The sequence below is a fragment of the Carassius auratus genome, chromosome 27, assembly GCF_003368295.1.
Source record: "Carassius auratus strain Wakin chromosome 27, ASM336829v1, whole genome shotgun sequence".
Classification (NCBI taxonomy): domain Eukaryota; kingdom Metazoa; phylum Chordata; class Actinopteri; order Cypriniformes; family Cyprinidae; genus Carassius; species Carassius auratus.
In genome coordinates, this window is record NC_039269.1 from 1,013,424 (window position 1) to 1,030,083 (window position 16,660).

The window sequence follows — 16,660 nt, forward strand, 5'->3', positions numbered from 1 at the left end:
ATTGTGAGTGTTCCAAATGTTCTAAAATGTTAAACATTTTAATTTAAATTAAACTATTTGATTTGAAATTTATATTTTGAGTATTTGAACTCAAAATGATGAAATATTTCAGATTTCAGTGTTATCAGGCATTTTCTTCCATTTTTGGAAACAAGTTTTTACCTAACTGTTGATGAATTTGCATTACAAACAAAAGTGACCATGTCATTGGCATTTACAAAACCACTGTTATCTACAACTCAAGGCTTGGTGTGTCTTATACACATATTTTCCTCTTTTGCAATATAAATTATTTTTGCAATGAAGGTCACTGTCAGTATTACGGAAATGAGCTGAAATTCGTTAAAAAATAGTTAATGTACTGAAAAATATTGTTGGACAGCATATTTATTGATGCCCAAACTTTGAGGCTTAAACATTTGATATGCTGATTGGGGGGGGGGGGGGGGTCTTCATATTTATTAGTTTTTAATTAGCAACCGAAGAAAGAAATTAAACTGCTTTACCATTAAAATTACAAACAGTTTAGGCAATATTGTAGCCAGCTACATATATTTTTCTTTGTGGCATATTTTAAACAGCGGAATAAAAATGTGTGTACATGATTAATACATGTAAAATGTATTTTTTTAATTTGCGTTAGTTGGTCCGAAACACTTTTTCTGGCACTAAGTCTTCTTGTCGAGTCCTGTCTTAGATCACATAAGGAGTTAGTCAGAACTACACAGTAAGTCCGTCTGTCTTTGTGCTCTACTGGCATGAGATGTGAAATAGCCAATTAAAAGTGAGAGTTGGGCAATAACGGACTGGTGTGCCTTTCATATATAAAGCACACAAGCTCATGAGCTCCAGTGTTACTGTGAGATTACGTTCACACACAGTAATGAAGTGGATAGAGAATCTCCAGATTTGGTCTTTCTTTGTGTCAATTTACCTGCTGACACAGGCTGAATGTGGTAAGCATTGCTTTGATGGATCTGTGACTGTGTTTTTTTTTTTTTTTGACAAGAGAAGGAATGGTTGTATGATAATTTGATTGTGATTTAGGTCCTGTTGAAGCAGCCATAGCTAGGAGTAATGAAAAAGATGGTCCGATTATGGTAGGTTTCATGTACATTTCACTGTGGTAATTTTCTGACATTTTTTTATTTATTTTTTTAGATATGACTATACTATGAATTTAAATAGGGTCTATACTTGAATCAGTATTTAACTTAACTTACAATTTAACTTTTTTATTATTCTCACCAAAGTCGCATTTATGTGATCAAAATTACTGTAAAACATTAATTTTGTGAAACATTATCACATTTTAAAATAACAGTTTTCTGTTTCAATGCATTTCATTCATTCATTCCTATGATGGCAGCACCACTGAATTTTAGGCTGTCATTAACCCCATGTTAATGGTTTGAAAAACAAGTTGTTGTTTTTTTTTTAATTATTCAATGTTTTCAGGACTCTCTGATGAGAGTAACACTTCACTTCAAACACTTCAAATCAAACGTTGTGCTTGTTAACATTAGTTAATGCACTGTGAATTCGCCAGAACTAACAATGAATAACTGTATTTTTATTAACTAACAATAACAAAGATAGATAAATACAGTAATAAATGTATTGTTCATTGTTTGCTCATATTAATTATTGAATTAACTAATGGACCATTATTCTAACGTGTATACATTTATTGCAAAAACATTTTGAATGGTGTCTATGAGAAGTTTAACTTGTGTTTCCAAAACAAAACTGTACAGCTATGATAATTGAAGCTAAATAATTATATAATTAGAAAACTGAATTAAATTGAAATTGAGTTGTAATGTCTTTCACAGTGCAAAAGCTCTGTGTGAACAAGGTCTAAAGTGAATTTTTCCAAACATTTTAGGCAAATAGCGATTTCACAAGAGAAACAAGATCCATAGAGGTGTGTCTGTTTTTTTATCTTTATTTTTAATTTTTTTACATATCATTTCCATTGTACATGCATGCACTTTTAAATGTACTGTTTTAAAATACATTTTCATTATCTCTCTGTAATCTACTAAGGACTGTTCAGGTATGTAAATTATAGTTTTCTTTATTATATTTTATATAAGAGTCATTTTAATCATGTGTGACCCTCGACCACGAAACCAGTCATAAGTAGCACGGTTATGTAGCAATAGCCAACAATACATTGTAACAGTCAAAATAAAGTTAAGATCATGTTCCATGAAGATATTTTGTAAATTTCCTACCTTAAATATATATATTATATATATATATTAATTTGGTTAGTAATATGCATTGCTAAAGACGTTATAGGCTATTTTCCTCAATATTCTGATTTTCTAATATTGTCCTATCCTAACAAACCATGCATCAATAGAATACTTATTTATTCCCCTTTCAGATGATGTATAAATCTCAATTTCAAATTGACCCTTATGACTGGTTTTGTGGTCCAGGGTCAAATATATTATTATTAATTCATATTAATCTCAAACACAAGATATAAGATCCTGATATGAAAATGTGAGTTTTAAACTTCAACCACTTCTACCATAGGTTGGGATATACATCCTAGTAAAATACTGTACAAATGAACTAGAAAGAGTTAGTCTTATGAATATTTTACATAATAAAAAGCTCAGGCACTAAGATCATAAACTGTACTTCTTTAGGCCTCCAGAAAGATCTTGATGAGATGAAGATTAAATGTAGGGATACTTATACAGTTGCGAAGAACAATATTGATGGTAAGTCAACCCATCTTCATTCTACACAAATCTCAAGATATATATTAACCATGCAGTTGCATCCATGACTTATATTCATCAAAAATATTTCTATTGGTGGACATGTGTGCAGGTCTTAAAAGCGAGCTGAACAATCTTTTTAAACAAGTCAGTACCAGTCCAGCCAAGGATGGTATGTGGAAAATAATGATACTGGTGAACAAAGCTGTAACATTTTAATATTGATTAGCAAAAAAAAAAACAATGTTTGACTCTTTTTACCCTTGTGTTCCACCTATTCAGTCTTAAACATTCTCCAGAAAGTCATTAACCTACAGGAGCTGGACGCGATAATAAGCACCGAGACAGATGCCACAAAGATTACAAGTGTGTTGCAACAATATTATCTTTATTATTTACATTTACTATTATCTCTATATACCATATATATTCACACAGTTTTTTATCTAAAATTCAACAGGTCTGGACAAGCGTCGAAAGGATGCAGAGAGAGACTTAGCAGGGATGAAGACACAATTCTCAGGAAGTGTTGAAAGGTTCAAGCGGGCAGGTAGCGATACACCCCTGTGCATAGAGCAATACCACACTGACACTGCATTTTGTGCCCTTGCTCAATTCTTAACCGAAGGAAACTGTAGTAATTGTTTGTTCATTTTTCTTCATCTAGTTTCAGACATATTGAAAAGCGATAAGGCAACCTCAACTTCACTTAATGGTGTGTATGACCAAAACAGGTCACTTTTGATTTATATCATCTACAGCCTCATCATCAGTGAATAACCTACATAAAATATCTCATTAAACTCAAAACAGACTAAAATGCATGTGCTTATATATTTATATCTAATCTACAGAATTAAAGACGTATCTGGAAGACAAGCTCAAACAGCCAGGGGGAAAAGGTGGCATTGCAGACCAGGGTGAGCAATGGATCACAAATATTTCAGCAGTGATTGTGGATGAAGTTTTGAAAGGTTTTGAAAATTCGTCATAGCAGTTATACTGTTTCCAACGATAGAATACGTGTTGTTTTTTTTTAGTGCTGGAGATTGTTATATTGCAAATTAAAGCATTGGAGCTGAAGACGAGTATCTCTGGTCAGTTTAAGACGCAGGCCGAGATAGATGGTGAGTGTTCATTACTGATGTTTATTAAATCCTTATCAAGCCTGGAAGTTATGAAGTTGCCGTTATGAAATTGTTTGAGCAAGTTTATTTTTAGTAATGCATGATTGTTTCATCTCTTTTTTGAATGTTTGATAGTAATTACAAAATTACTGGAGTATAAAAATGGCGCTCTGTCAGATCGAAAAGATGAACTAGCAGCGAAGAAAGGAAACAAAGAACAAATTGGTATGTTTTTTTTTTTACAGTAAATTTATACCATCTATAATCCATTATGTGACAAATAAGAGGTTCCTGATTACTGCAGCAAAACCTTTTTCTGTTTTCCATTTTGTGTTGACAGATAAAGACATAGCAGCACTGGAGAAGGAAATATTAGATCTGCAAGGCAAATTGTCAGCTCTTAAACAAACATCTGTCCAGCTTGATGGTACTGGAATCAGAGGAGAAATTATTTATGAATAATTTAGCATATTATATTTAGATGTGGGAATCACTACTTCATCCTGACAATAATTTCTATCTTGTAGATCAGACAAAGGAGTTTGATGGGAAAAGAATAGAAATAATGAACAAAATTGCCACATTAAAGGGAAAAGATGAGCTAAGTAAGTTTCTTTCATTTTAATATACCGATTCTCATTTCTCGTGAATTATTGTTTCTAGTGTCACTGTTTTTGAAAAAAAAAAATCAGTACAACTGATAATACTTTTACTACTTTTAGTCTCTAGAATTCTTAAACTCCAGTTTGAATTCATGGAGGCACTGATTACGGGACAGGGACAAATGAAAGCAGAAGAATTTAAGATGAATGGTGAGATCTGATTGGTTTTTAATTACTTTTCTCAAGCAAAATTAGAAATCGTGATGTTTATCTGATTTGGGGTTTTTCCCTCTTAGATCTCCAGACAAAGCTTGGAAAGGAACAGGAGAGGGCATTTAATCTGGATGTTAACAACAAGCGTAAGATTCATTTATTGTCTTGTAATTACTTACAATTATAGCAAATGTAATATGGATGATCATGGATGCTTAATACATACAGATGAAAAAACACTTTTCTGCATTAATTTATTTAGCAGATACAACACATAACTCAGAATTTGTCATAGTATTCACAATATGCAATGTTAATATTAGCCTTTTCTTTATCCCCAAATGGAACATTTTTTGTTAATTCATCTATCATTTCTTCTACACACAGGTTTGCGCAAACAGATGTTGGACCAGTTAGAACAATGCAAAGACCTGGAGGAACTGTACATGAGTGAGATATTGTACTCTTCTTTACTCCCAGCAAGCAGCCATATGAAAGCTTTGTTCACATGAAAGCAACAGGAGAAATTTAAACGGGATTATTAAATGTTATTTGCAGATTATGCTAAAAATGTTGTTTTTTTCCAGGTTCACAAGCTGAACTGGAACAAGTAAATAATGTATTAGATAAAACCTCAAATGCGGGTGAGTTGAGTAAAAATTGAGACACAAAATATAACACTTTAATGTTTTTCCATGGATTAGTTGCATTTAATTTAACACACATGGCAACATTTTCTTTCCACAGTTCTCGAGATTATTTTGCTAGGCTTTGAAATAAACCAAATAATGAAGAAAGTTAAAGCATCCTCATCGGACGGTATGTCTGTTTTTTCTAATTTTATGATTCAGTTTGAAAAACAATCAGGCACTTAGAGTAACATTTAAAAACCATTTCTAACGTATATTGTTCTGTACTGCATTTCAAGAACCATTTTTTTCCAGTTGTCATGTGGAAATGTAATATTTACCTTTTTTTTTTGGTACATTTATAATAGCTTTGAAGCAAATACGGGATGAAAAACTCAAAGAACTGACGCTGAAAAAGGAGGAACTTCGGAAAAGTGACGCTAGCTCAGAAAAAAGTGTGACTCTTAGCATTAATATCTACCATAAATCGTTATGGCTTCTGACTCACACCTAAGCATGTTTTTGTCTTTGCTTGTCAGTTCTTAAAGTGATATCGCAGATGGAGGAGATCTGGAAGCTTCAGAATGAAGATCCAGACAACTTAAATAAAATCAGCAGTGAGTATATAGTGCAGTATATATGCAGTAGTTATGCTAATGGTAAAATTGATAGTAAAAACCAATTCAGAGCAGAGACAGACATGTTCATCAGGTTTTGTCTAATCAGTGTGTTTCCACTTTCGGCTTCTGTTGGTGTTGGTTGGTGGCAGTGAATGTTTTCGATTATTTTATCTGTTGAATCAGTGTTTAATGAGTCTAGGAGTGTCTGAAAAAGGTGACGTACTGTACTCGGTCAGCTGTCGGTTTATATTGACCTCGGGGTTTCAACACACATTCTGTTTTGGTTTCAGATCTGCAGAAGGATCTCATGAACCTGATAAGCACATTAGATGATAAAATGGCTTCAAAATCAAGTGAGTGAAGAGTTATGGTCCTTTTTTGGAACTAAGGCTCGTGTTATTTGTAGTTATGTTCAGACCCGTACCTATAGATAGTTTGGTAACACTTTAGTATAAAGCCCAATTCTCACCATTAACCAGTTGCTTATTAACATGCCTATCATTAACATATTGGCTGTTTGTAAGTATTTAGAAAGCACATATTCTGCATGACCAAAGACATAGCAACTACTTTACTAACTATTAATAAGCAGCAAATTTGGAATTTATTGAGGCAACTAATAGCAAGAATTGGACGTTAAAATAAAGTGTAACCGATAGTTTAAAAAATATTACTTTATGAGTATTAACCAAGCTCAAATCAGTTCATCTATGTACCAAATTTCTAATTTGTTCTGATATTTTTGGCAGAACTATCAATATTACTATTATTTTTGTTTATCTCAGTGCTGAAAATCTTTGCTCTCCAATCTGATGCATCCTGGACAAGAGAAATGCTGAAAACCGTAACTACAAAGGCTGAAATCCAGAAAGCTGGTTGGGAGTGATAGTTTCCAATACTTTGAAAGAGCTATAAGTAATGGTGTAACATTTTTTAATATTGCTATATTCACATTGACTTCTGACAGAGATTCAAAAGGCACTGGATGACGTAAAACGTTTGCTGGATGAAAAAAACAGAGAGCTGGCTACTGCGACCGGTGATGTCAGTCAGATACGTGAGTGAAACCTTTAGTTTTCAGAGCTCAAAAGAAAACTGAACGGCAATCTTAGTCGTCATGAAAATGCTTGATTTACAGAAAAAGAAATTGCTGCTCTGAAGAAAGAAGTTTTGACGTTGCAAATCCAAAAAGACACAGCTGAAAAGAATGCAATGAAGAAGATTAAAGGTATAGCACATTCATTCAGCAGCAAACCGTGAAGTGATTTTCATGGTCTTTTTTTCTTTGATTAAAACTGATTAATTAAATTAAATTGTTTTCTCTTTCACAGATCTTCAAGATAAACTAAAACAGAGTAACGAGGCATTGAATGACGCCAATAAAACACTAAAAGAGAAGAATGACTCACTGTCAAAACAAAGTTAGTTACTGAAGAGATTCACTAAATCAGAAAGTGATGTCTGGTTGCTATAAATGATCAGGATTGGAAGATGTGTCCGCCAATGTCCAGTCAGCTTATTGCTATATAACATTTTAATCTGATGTCCCCTTAGTTACAACGATCAACAACCTCTTAGACGAAGTGAGAAAACAACCCCAAGTAAATGATAGAATAACTGGTGAGTTTCATTCAATCCATCTATCCATCATATACAATCTCTTTCACTCGTTTAACAGCAAAGCACATCAACACTGGAGCTCTCCTTTAATTCAAGAACCCAACTTGCTACTGTTCTTTTTAGATCTTGAAAAGAGCCTAAGGATGAAGGAGGAGGAAAATGTCAAAATTCGTGCCGAGAATGAAAGTAAAACCACATATTCAGTGATATAGGACATTTAAGTCATCGTCTAAAGAATAGTTCATTATCTTGCCTGTTCTGTCTCTCTCTAGAGCTGAAAAAAGATTGTGTGGACACTGCTGAATGCCCTGAACTCCAGAAAATATATAAAGGTACTTTATCTTTGTATCTGTGTAAAAAGACAATCTGTACACTGGATTTGGACAGTTGGGTAACTGGAATACTTGGTGGTTGTGTTACAGAAAAGCAGGTTGAATATAACGACACCATTTCTAAGCTGAACAATGACATTCTTAAGAAGGGTGAGTGAAGATTCATAATTAAACTGGTTTATAATTAAATTGATGACAAAGTTAATCACAGAATATTATAAATAATGCCAAGAATACACAATGAAAGACAAAAAAACATAATCTTGTGTTAAACCCAAAGACAATATCGTACATTATTTTATACTGTCACACAATTCTCTCTGTCCAATGTTTTTGTTGTTTTCAGCTTATATCATTAAAAGTCTAATGGATGAAGTTCAGTACCTGGATCGGCAAGCCACACAAGGATCCCCAGGTAGTGAAGCTGTATGTCTGCTGATTCTGATATCACATAAACTGCAGTACTTTTAGTCATATACATTAAAAGCAGATTGAACCGGTGCACATACATTAGTGTTTTGAAAAGAAGTCTCATATGCTCACCAAAAATACTGTAAAAACACTTATTGTGAGATGATATTACAATTTAAGATTGATTTCTATTTAAATATATTTTGACAATGAAATACACTTTTGTGCTGGCAAAGCTGAATTTTCATTCGTCAGTGTGACATGATCCTTCAGAAATCATTCTCATATGCCAGTTTGGTGCTCAGGAAAACCATTAACATCATCATCATTATTGGTATTATTATCATCAATGCTCAAAACAGTTTACAACTGCTTAATATTTTTGTGGAAACCATAAGACATTTGATGAACAAAGTTTTTTTACTTTATTTATTTACACAAAAATTCTTGACTGTCACTTTTGACCTATTTCATGCATCGTTGAAAATAAATGAATAAATGAAAGAAACGAACTGTCCCCAAACATTTGAATGGTTGTGTACATTGCATTCTTTCTTTTTACATCACATGTGGAATGGGTCAAATTTCAATAGTTTGATGTGCTTTTCAAAATATGGTTATCTGCTTTTTAGAAGTGAGGCTAGAACTTGAGGTAAAGAAACAAGAATTGAAGGAGGCAAAGCAGAAATTGAATGCTGAGGGATCCATATCAGCCAAAAGTGAGTCTAACCCCATCTGACCAATTTTGGGACATCTTCATCTGAAGAGACACTATTGCACCTTTACACAATGCTCTGTTACAGCTCTGGAAGTACTCGAGTTATTAACAAATATTGGGAAGCTTCAAGAAAATCCAACTGAAGACAATTCAGAAAAGATTCGCAGTAAGTTTAAACAAAACCATTTATGTACTTATAATCAATTTCATTTCTTCCTTAAAACAACAACAACATTATTTTACAATTAGTGATGTTCTTCTCTTCATTTAGAACTGGAAGCCCAATTAAATGGTTTGCTGGCTGAGTTGCAAAACTCTGGAGAGAAAGGGCTTGGACTGGGTGAGTTCAACCAGTAGAGCATGCATGGAGCTAGCAAAGCCAAAGTCATGGGTTTGATTCTCAGGGAACCCATGAACTGATGAAATGTATACCATTGTTAAAAGTGTCTGCCAAATGTGTTAACATAAATGTTTTACTTACATATTTATACAGCCTTGAAAATAATGTCTATAAAGGAATCGATGTCTAAACTAAAACAAGCAGAAACACAAATGCAAGAGAAATATGCAAAGGAAATCAATGGTAAGTCAGTCTTCATGCATCAATATCAGAAGATTGTTGATTATTCTAATGAGTAATAGTGGAAACAAAGAATACTAAACTGATATTCTTGTTGTTTTCAGGACTAAAGAATCAGATAGAGAACAAAGAAAAAGAGATTTTGCTGTTGCGGGGTAACTGTGATGTGTCAGATAAGCTGAGTAAGTTAATGTGAAAAGGCACCAAAGAATATTTTTTTGGAAGTGATTTTACCCATCCTTTACAGAGATAGTTCAATTCTGTCATTATTCGCTCATCCTCAAGGTGTTTCTCGAAAGTTTATCTATTTGTTGATCATTAAAATAATTTTTATGAATGTGGGTATCCAAACATTTGCTGGTCTCCACTGACTTCCATAGCAAGGGGACCAAAAACTGTTACGTTTTCCCACATTCTTCAAAATATCTTCTTTTGTATTCAGCAGAAGAAACTCATATAGGTTTGGAACACCTTGAGTGTGAGTAAATGATAACAAAATAATAATTCCATCAAAGGAATAACTCAATATGCTCCTTCTTTTTTCACAAACAGAGGACAGGATCCAAACTCTAGAAAAGGAGCTAGAAGAGAGCAAGCAAAATGTAAAAAAACTCCAACAGGAATCAAATGATAAGATTACATGTAAGTTTCAGGGAAATTCATACTGTTGTGATACCGTCACAATTAAATTGTATTTCTTTATAATGATGCATTTTAAACTTGTTCATAGATTTCTGTTATCAAATATTATCATGTCATTTTTTTTCTCAGCACTTCAGAAACAAATTAAATCAAAGGACCAGCAGCTTACTAATACTGAGGATCAGCTGCAAAAGACAAATGCTAAAAATGCTGCTTTGAGTAAGAAAATCTAGTTATGAATAAAGACAACAACACTGCAGAATTAATCAACCCCACATTTATGTTTGATTCCATATTGTCACTTTTGCATGGTTAGTCATTCCAAGAATTTCAGTTTTGTATCTTTTGTTTCAGTCAAACAGCTGAACAATCTGAATGATGACTTGGAGAAAATTAAAGAGGAGAAAAATAAAGCACTGCAGAATGCAAAAGAAGAAATCGACGGTATGACCACATTGTCAAACACCAAAGACGTGCTTGAATAATTATCAAATTCTCTTTTCCAATACTATACAATATATTTAAAGATTGCTGGAGTGATTAGACATGTTGGCCTTGATAAATATATGAAAAAGCAACGATCAGCATATGAGAAACAAACTGCCAAAAGTGCCATGATGACATATTTCTATCTTTAATCTCAAATTTGTATACCCATTATACCAGGGTAGAATACATTTTTTTAACTAACCGACTACATTTTTTTTTTTTGATCAGGTTTAAAAGAGAAATTGCAAAAACAGGAAAAAGCGTTAACTGAAAAGGATTTGAACCTGAAGGAGAAAAATGATGCCATTGCAGCATTGAAAAAGCAGCAGGACAATACAAAGGGCGAGCTTGAGAAAGTAATGAACAAAAACAAAGGTCAGTGAAAAGGTCATCCTCTACTTAAAATAAGAGGAATATTTGGTTCACAAATGGGAAAATTCAGAGTATTGTCAATCAGATTTGCTACAGATAAAATGTAATGATGCTACAAATGACACAATTAATGCATGTTATCAATATTAACTTTTTTGTCTCAGAGCTAGAGACAGAGCTTAAAACAAAGGACCAGCAAATTGCTAAAACTGAAGCCAAACTACAGCAAACAAATGCTGAAAATCAAAACTTGGGTAAGAATAAAATCATTGAATGACGAATGACAGAATTGCTGATAGAAAAACCAATATAAATTGTGTAATAATGAATTAGCCCAATCTTTTTTTTTTTTTTTTTTTTACATATTGTAAAATCACATACGCATACAGTAATTTGATTATTTCTTGACCTTTGTTTTAGTTCAGAAGCAGAAGAAACTTGAAAAGGACCTACAAACAATGACAGGGGAGAAAAATGTATTACAGAAAGAAATCTCTGGTACGACAATAAGGTCAAAATACCACAGAAGCAAAAACAATCTCCACTTCATGATTTTTTTTTAACATGCTTTTTCGTTGCTCAATCAGCAGATGTAAATGTGCTCTGCAGCTTTCTATTTTATAATGTGATCCATTGTATAGTATTCAAAACTCAACTGTTCATTTGAACAATTTCTAAGCCTAATAATAAATTTTTTCATACCTTTTATCAGATCTAGAAAAGACATTGGAAGCAAAAAAACAAGACCTTGCTAAGAAGGACCAGAAACTCCAGGAGAAGGACAAAGAAGTTGCTACACTGCAAAAGGAAAATGCAGATACAAAGGCCGAGCTTAAAGAAGAGAAAAACAAAATAAATCGTGAGTGGCGTGCAATAAGCTTTCAGTATAGAGAACAATGCAAATTAAATTTGGCCTGGGACTAAATATCTTTTGCATGTATCTGTGGAAGGTAATCTGACAGGTTTTAATATTTTCATAATATTAATAGGTGTGATCAATGAGAACGAGAAACTTAAAAAAAACCTGACTGAGACTGAAAAGAAGCTAGAGGAACTTAAGGGTGAGATATTTCTTTTATCTAAGCAAGAAGTAATACTAGCTTTATTTTCACCATTAACAATGTATGGTTTTATTTCTTTTAACTCTTTATCTAGAGGTTACAAATGAAAATAAAAAACCTCCTACGAGTGGTAAGTTCGTGATCTCAGTCTGGTTATAATATACAGCTAAATGCAATCAAACTAACAAATAAAAAAATGTCTCTTTGTGCTCACCTCAGAATGGCCCAGATTTGATGCGAACACTGCCCACCGCAGACTCATCTTATCAAAGAATGAGAAAGAAGTACATACCTCTTTATTCCCTCAGCCTGTACGTGACACTCCTGAGCGCTATGACACAGCTATTGCAGCTCTGGGAAAAGAAGGATTTGATTCTGGAAAGCATTACTGGGAAATAGGGGTGATTGGAAGTAATTGTTATGTTGTGGGTGCAGCCAGGGCGTCCGCTCAGAGAAAAGGTATTCTGAAATATGGCCCGTCAGCTGGCTATTGGGTTATTCAGAAGAATAGAGATACGAAACTTTTTGCCAATGCTGACAGGCGTGTTAGTCTACAAGCTCAGGCACCTTCTGTAATTGGGGTCCAGTTGGATTTTATAAATAATAAGGTAACTTTTTACAATGCAGAAACGAAGCTTGAAATCTTTAGCTTTACTGGCAATAAGCTGCAGGGGACAATCTATCCATATGTTGAAACCTGCAGTGATACTACTTTAAATGAGCCTCCCTTGATCTTAAAGAAACCTACATCCACAGACTGGCTCAAGCAGTGATCTGCATGGATTCAGGCATGTGTTTTTGAATCCGAACAAAATGCTTTGCTTTGATATTTTGGCTTATTACTACTCTCAATTGCATGCTTGAATGGCATCTTTTATGACCTACTTTCTTACTTGGAACATTAAAGGAGATACTTTGCAATATGTCTGTTTTGTTTTTTTATACAATAGTATGAAAAAGTCAATGGTAGCCAGAACTGTTTGCTTGTCAACATTCTTCGAAACATATTTTAAGCAGAAGAAATAAACACATACAAAACTGGAATCTATCTATCCCTTTAAAATCAAGAGAGAGAATGTCTGAGAAACTTGTACGGTAAAAGCAAATCCATGTACAGAAAACATAAATAGTGAAGAAAAAAAACCCATTTATTTTAGAAAAACCTTTAGGGGAAAAAGACGACTTTATAACACTTTTTTTTTTTTTTTTTGCATCTAAACATAACATTTTGAGGGAAAACAACACTCACATGTGCATCCAGCATAGCTTTCCAAAATCTTAAAAAGCAGAGTAGTCCATAGGTGACTTGATTTCAGTTTCATTTTGAAGAGTGAAAAAACAACAAAAAGAATTGTACGAAGAGCCTCAATCTCTGCCTGCTGTTCCAGCATAGAAGTACTCAACAAAGGCTGGATCCTTCTCCTCTAAGCTGTTCAAAAAGGCATTCCTCTCCTCTTCACTCCATGAATCAAACCACTGAGTCCACAGTCTTAACTGGCATTCAAAAATGTTAGGTGGGCGATCATTCACCTGAAATGCAGAGACAAAGAATGTACCAACATTATCATACGGATCAACCTGCTTAGCATTCTTTGATTATACCAGATAGATAGTTACAAACATACATAAACAGCCGATAATAGCTGATCACAATTATACAGAAGTATCAACATGATTTAAGTTAATCAATTAACATCTTGTGACATTAAAAGCATGTTTGTAAATTAAATCAGTATTAAGATTTTTTTAACTTCAACCTGTTGCTTACAGCTAAAATACGAGTCCTCTATCCATAATACTGCTTTCTCATCTGAATCAGGAGAGAAATATGCACAAATCAAGTGCACAACAAAACACGTGAAAATAACCCAAACAGCTCTAAAGAAATATGTTGGTGTATTGTAATGTGAGAGGACAAGAAGAGAAGGTACTTTACACTGGATGTGTTATTATTGACTAGTATTTTGCCTGAAAGTGGTATAAAGTTAAGATGCCATAATAATGAATTTGTTTCTTATAAATATGCAGCTTTTAAATTCACAAGATGTTAACTGATGGACTGGAGTTGTGTGAATTTCTAGGTTGTGGAATATTCTGATATTTTTATCAGTTGTCTGAACTCTCATTCTGACGATACCCATCCACTGAAGAGGATCCACTGGTGATCAAGTGATTTAATGCTAAAATTCTCCAAGTCTGTTCTGATGAAGGAACCAACTTATCTATATCTGGATGGTGTGAGGGTGAGTAAAGTAAATTGTAAGCAAATTTTCATTTTTGGATGAAATATTCCTTTACATACAAGGATCACACGACAAAGAAAAGGGCATGAAGTTGCACATAAATTAATTAAAACACCTGCAGTGTGTTGAGTTGGTCTAATAAACTGGACACCTTTCCAGGCACAGCCTTAGAAATCAGATCTTCCAGAAAGCGTTGCTTCTGGACAGTGTTCCACCCTAAAAACCAACTTAGTACACATCTTTGCTCCTGAAGCGTCACGAAAGACAGCAGCACAGAGTCTTTTCTGGAGCCCATGTTGAGGGATGTGAAGGATAGTGCTTCCAGACGTTGGGGAACGATGCCTCCTGAAGCAGGCGGAAAGTCTGTGATGGAAGCTGGAGGAAATGTTGACCAACCTTGTCCATCAGACATCCCTAACTGTGTAATGGTGTGTTTGGAGACCTGTGCATGGGACAGATCTTCCACTGTAGGGGGCATCATGGATCCATCTGGCTGGCCCGAGCCTCTTAAAGCCTGGTGGAACCAAGCCATTTCTACTAAAGACAGAAAAGATATTTCAGATGGATTATCATCGATGGTACCAAACAAAACTAAAAGAAAGGGGTTGCCTTTAATGTTGTTGAGCATTTTTATAACTTGCGCAAATTTAAACACTGAATAAACCACGTTCATGCATTTTAACATTACGTTACATCATAACCTCTGTCTAAATGCTTCATAAAACCCCTTAGTTATGTTGTGCATCATAATCTCATTTTACAGTCTACTTATGATCGTACTACCATGTAGGCTACACGTATATTATTTCCTTGTTATGATACTGTATTTGGTTACGACATATGCTTGCTAATGTCAGAATGCTAACTTAGCTCATCAAAACAAACGAGTAACTTAACCCCCTTTTAACTATTACTTGAATCAAAATGTTATTTTAAATAATATGTTACCCTTTTCTTAGTTGCACTTCACACCTTTCGTCGAAAACAGCATGTTGTTACTTTCAACGTCGGTATAACCAGATGGAGAATAATCTCGACTGAGCCGAGAAGCTCAGAGGAGACGCTCACTGTGTTCAATAAACTGCTCGCATCGGTTTTGACTCCGCGGGGGAGGGGAGGGGGGGTTGGGGGGGTGTCTCTGAATATTAGTTATTGATTCGTGAACAAATCTTTCTTTTTGATTGGATCTTTTCATGTTATTCACAAACCCGATCTAAACGGCTTGCCCACGAATCTGACTGGAAATGACTCCTTACTGAAATGAACCGGAACAGTAAGGCCAGTTGTTGAGTCAATGACTCAGAGAGAGTCGGCTCTTTTTGAACATATACGCAAAATCTGAAAAATCAATATATATATTTTTTTAAGTTTTAAGTATATATATACTTACATATATATATACTTACACACACACACACACACACATATACACACATACATATATACATATATCTGTGTCCAAGCACATTAATAGAGAGGCGAAGGGAAGGAAAAGATATGGTAGAAAAAAAGTGTACAAGCAATAGGGATAACCACATGTGGGGGAGATTCACAAAGAGTGGACTGCAGATGGAATCAGTGCTTCAAGAACCACTATGCACAGACATATTCAAGACATGGGTTTAAGCTGTTGCATTCCTTGTGTCAAGCCACTCTTGAACAACAGACACCGTCAGAGGACTGGACTGCTGCTGAGTGGTCCAAAGTTGGATCCCAGAGTCTGGAGGAAGAAAGGAGAGGCACACAATCCACATTGCTTGAGGTCCAGTGTAAAGAGGTCTAAGGTCAACGCAGCCGTATACCAGGAAGTTTTAGAGCACTTCATGCTTCCTGCTGCTGACCAACTATATGGAGATGCAGATTTCATTCTCCAAAAGGACTTGGCACCTGTACACAGTGCCAAAGCTAGTACCTGGTTTAAGGACCATGCTATCCCTGTTCTTAATTGGCCAACAAACTCGCCTGACCTTAACCCCATAGAAAATCTATGGAGTATCGTGAAGAGGAAGAAACAATATGTCAGACCCAACAATGCAGAAGAGCTGAAGGTTACTATCAGAGCAACCTGGGCTCTCATAACACCTGAGCAGTGCCACAGACTGATCGACTCCATGCCACACTGCATTGCTGCAGTAATTCAGGTGAAAGGATCCCCAACTGAGTGCTGTACATGCTCATACTTTTCATGTTCATACTTTTCAGTTGGCCAAGATTTAAAAAAAATAATTTCTTTGTATTGGTCTTAAGAAATATTAAAAGT

At 34.6% G+C, this 16,660-nt stretch overlaps 2 protein-coding genes across 3 annotated transcripts; one reads left to right on the plus strand and one right to left on the minus strand.

The window, feature by feature from the left end:
- Positions 1-832: 832 nt before the first annotated feature.
- LOC113044981 (putative leucine-rich repeat-containing protein DDB_G0290503) lies at positions 833-13,076 on the plus strand. Its single transcript, XM_026205038.1, has 46 exons — positions 833-956; positions 1,048-1,100; positions 1,889-1,927; positions 2,050-2,059; positions 2,667-2,741; positions 2,854-2,913; positions 3,024-3,107; positions 3,202-3,291; positions 3,409-3,456; positions 3,596-3,661; positions 3,782-3,868; positions 4,004-4,093; positions 4,209-4,295; positions 4,396-4,473; positions 4,591-4,680; positions 4,767-4,829; positions 5,071-5,133; positions 5,271-5,327; positions 5,431-5,502; positions 5,681-5,767; positions 5,852-5,929; positions 6,223-6,285; positions 6,718-6,807; positions 6,900-6,989; positions 7,071-7,160; positions 7,264-7,353; positions 7,487-7,552; positions 7,676-7,738; positions 7,825-7,884; positions 7,975-8,034; positions 8,231-8,299; positions 8,928-9,014; positions 9,099-9,179; positions 9,285-9,353; positions 9,507-9,596; positions 9,698-9,775; positions 10,146-10,235; positions 10,365-10,454; positions 10,590-10,679; positions 10,953-11,099; positions 11,261-11,350; positions 11,517-11,594; positions 11,809-11,955; positions 12,086-12,157; positions 12,252-12,287; positions 12,377-13,076. The coding sequence occupies exons 1-46, from the start codon at positions 842-844 to the stop codon at positions 12,928-12,930; spliced, it is 4,032 nt and encodes a 1,343-aa protein (XP_026060823.1). The 5' UTR covers positions 833-841; the 3' UTR covers positions 12,931-13,076.
- A 208-nt stretch (positions 13,077-13,284) lies between these two features.
- LOC113044982 (uncharacterized protein C14orf119-like) lies at positions 13,285-15,661 on the minus strand. Of its 2 annotated transcripts, none has more exons than XM_026205040.1 (3): positions 15,349-15,661; positions 14,516-14,934; positions 13,285-13,687 (listed from the first exon to the last, which is right to left on the minus strand). In XM_026205040.1, the coding sequence occupies exons 2-3, from the start codon at positions 14,930-14,932 to the stop codon at positions 13,523-13,525; spliced, it is 582 nt and encodes a 193-aa protein (XP_026060825.1). In that variant the 5' UTR covers positions 14,933-14,934; positions 15,349-15,661; the 3' UTR covers positions 13,285-13,522. The 2 variants fall into 2 exon arrangements, with proteins under 2 accessions (XP_026060825.1, XP_026060824.1); XM_026205039.1 differs by having other exon boundaries at positions 14,516-14,937.
- Between the last annotated feature and the right edge of the window lie 999 nt (positions 15,662-16,660).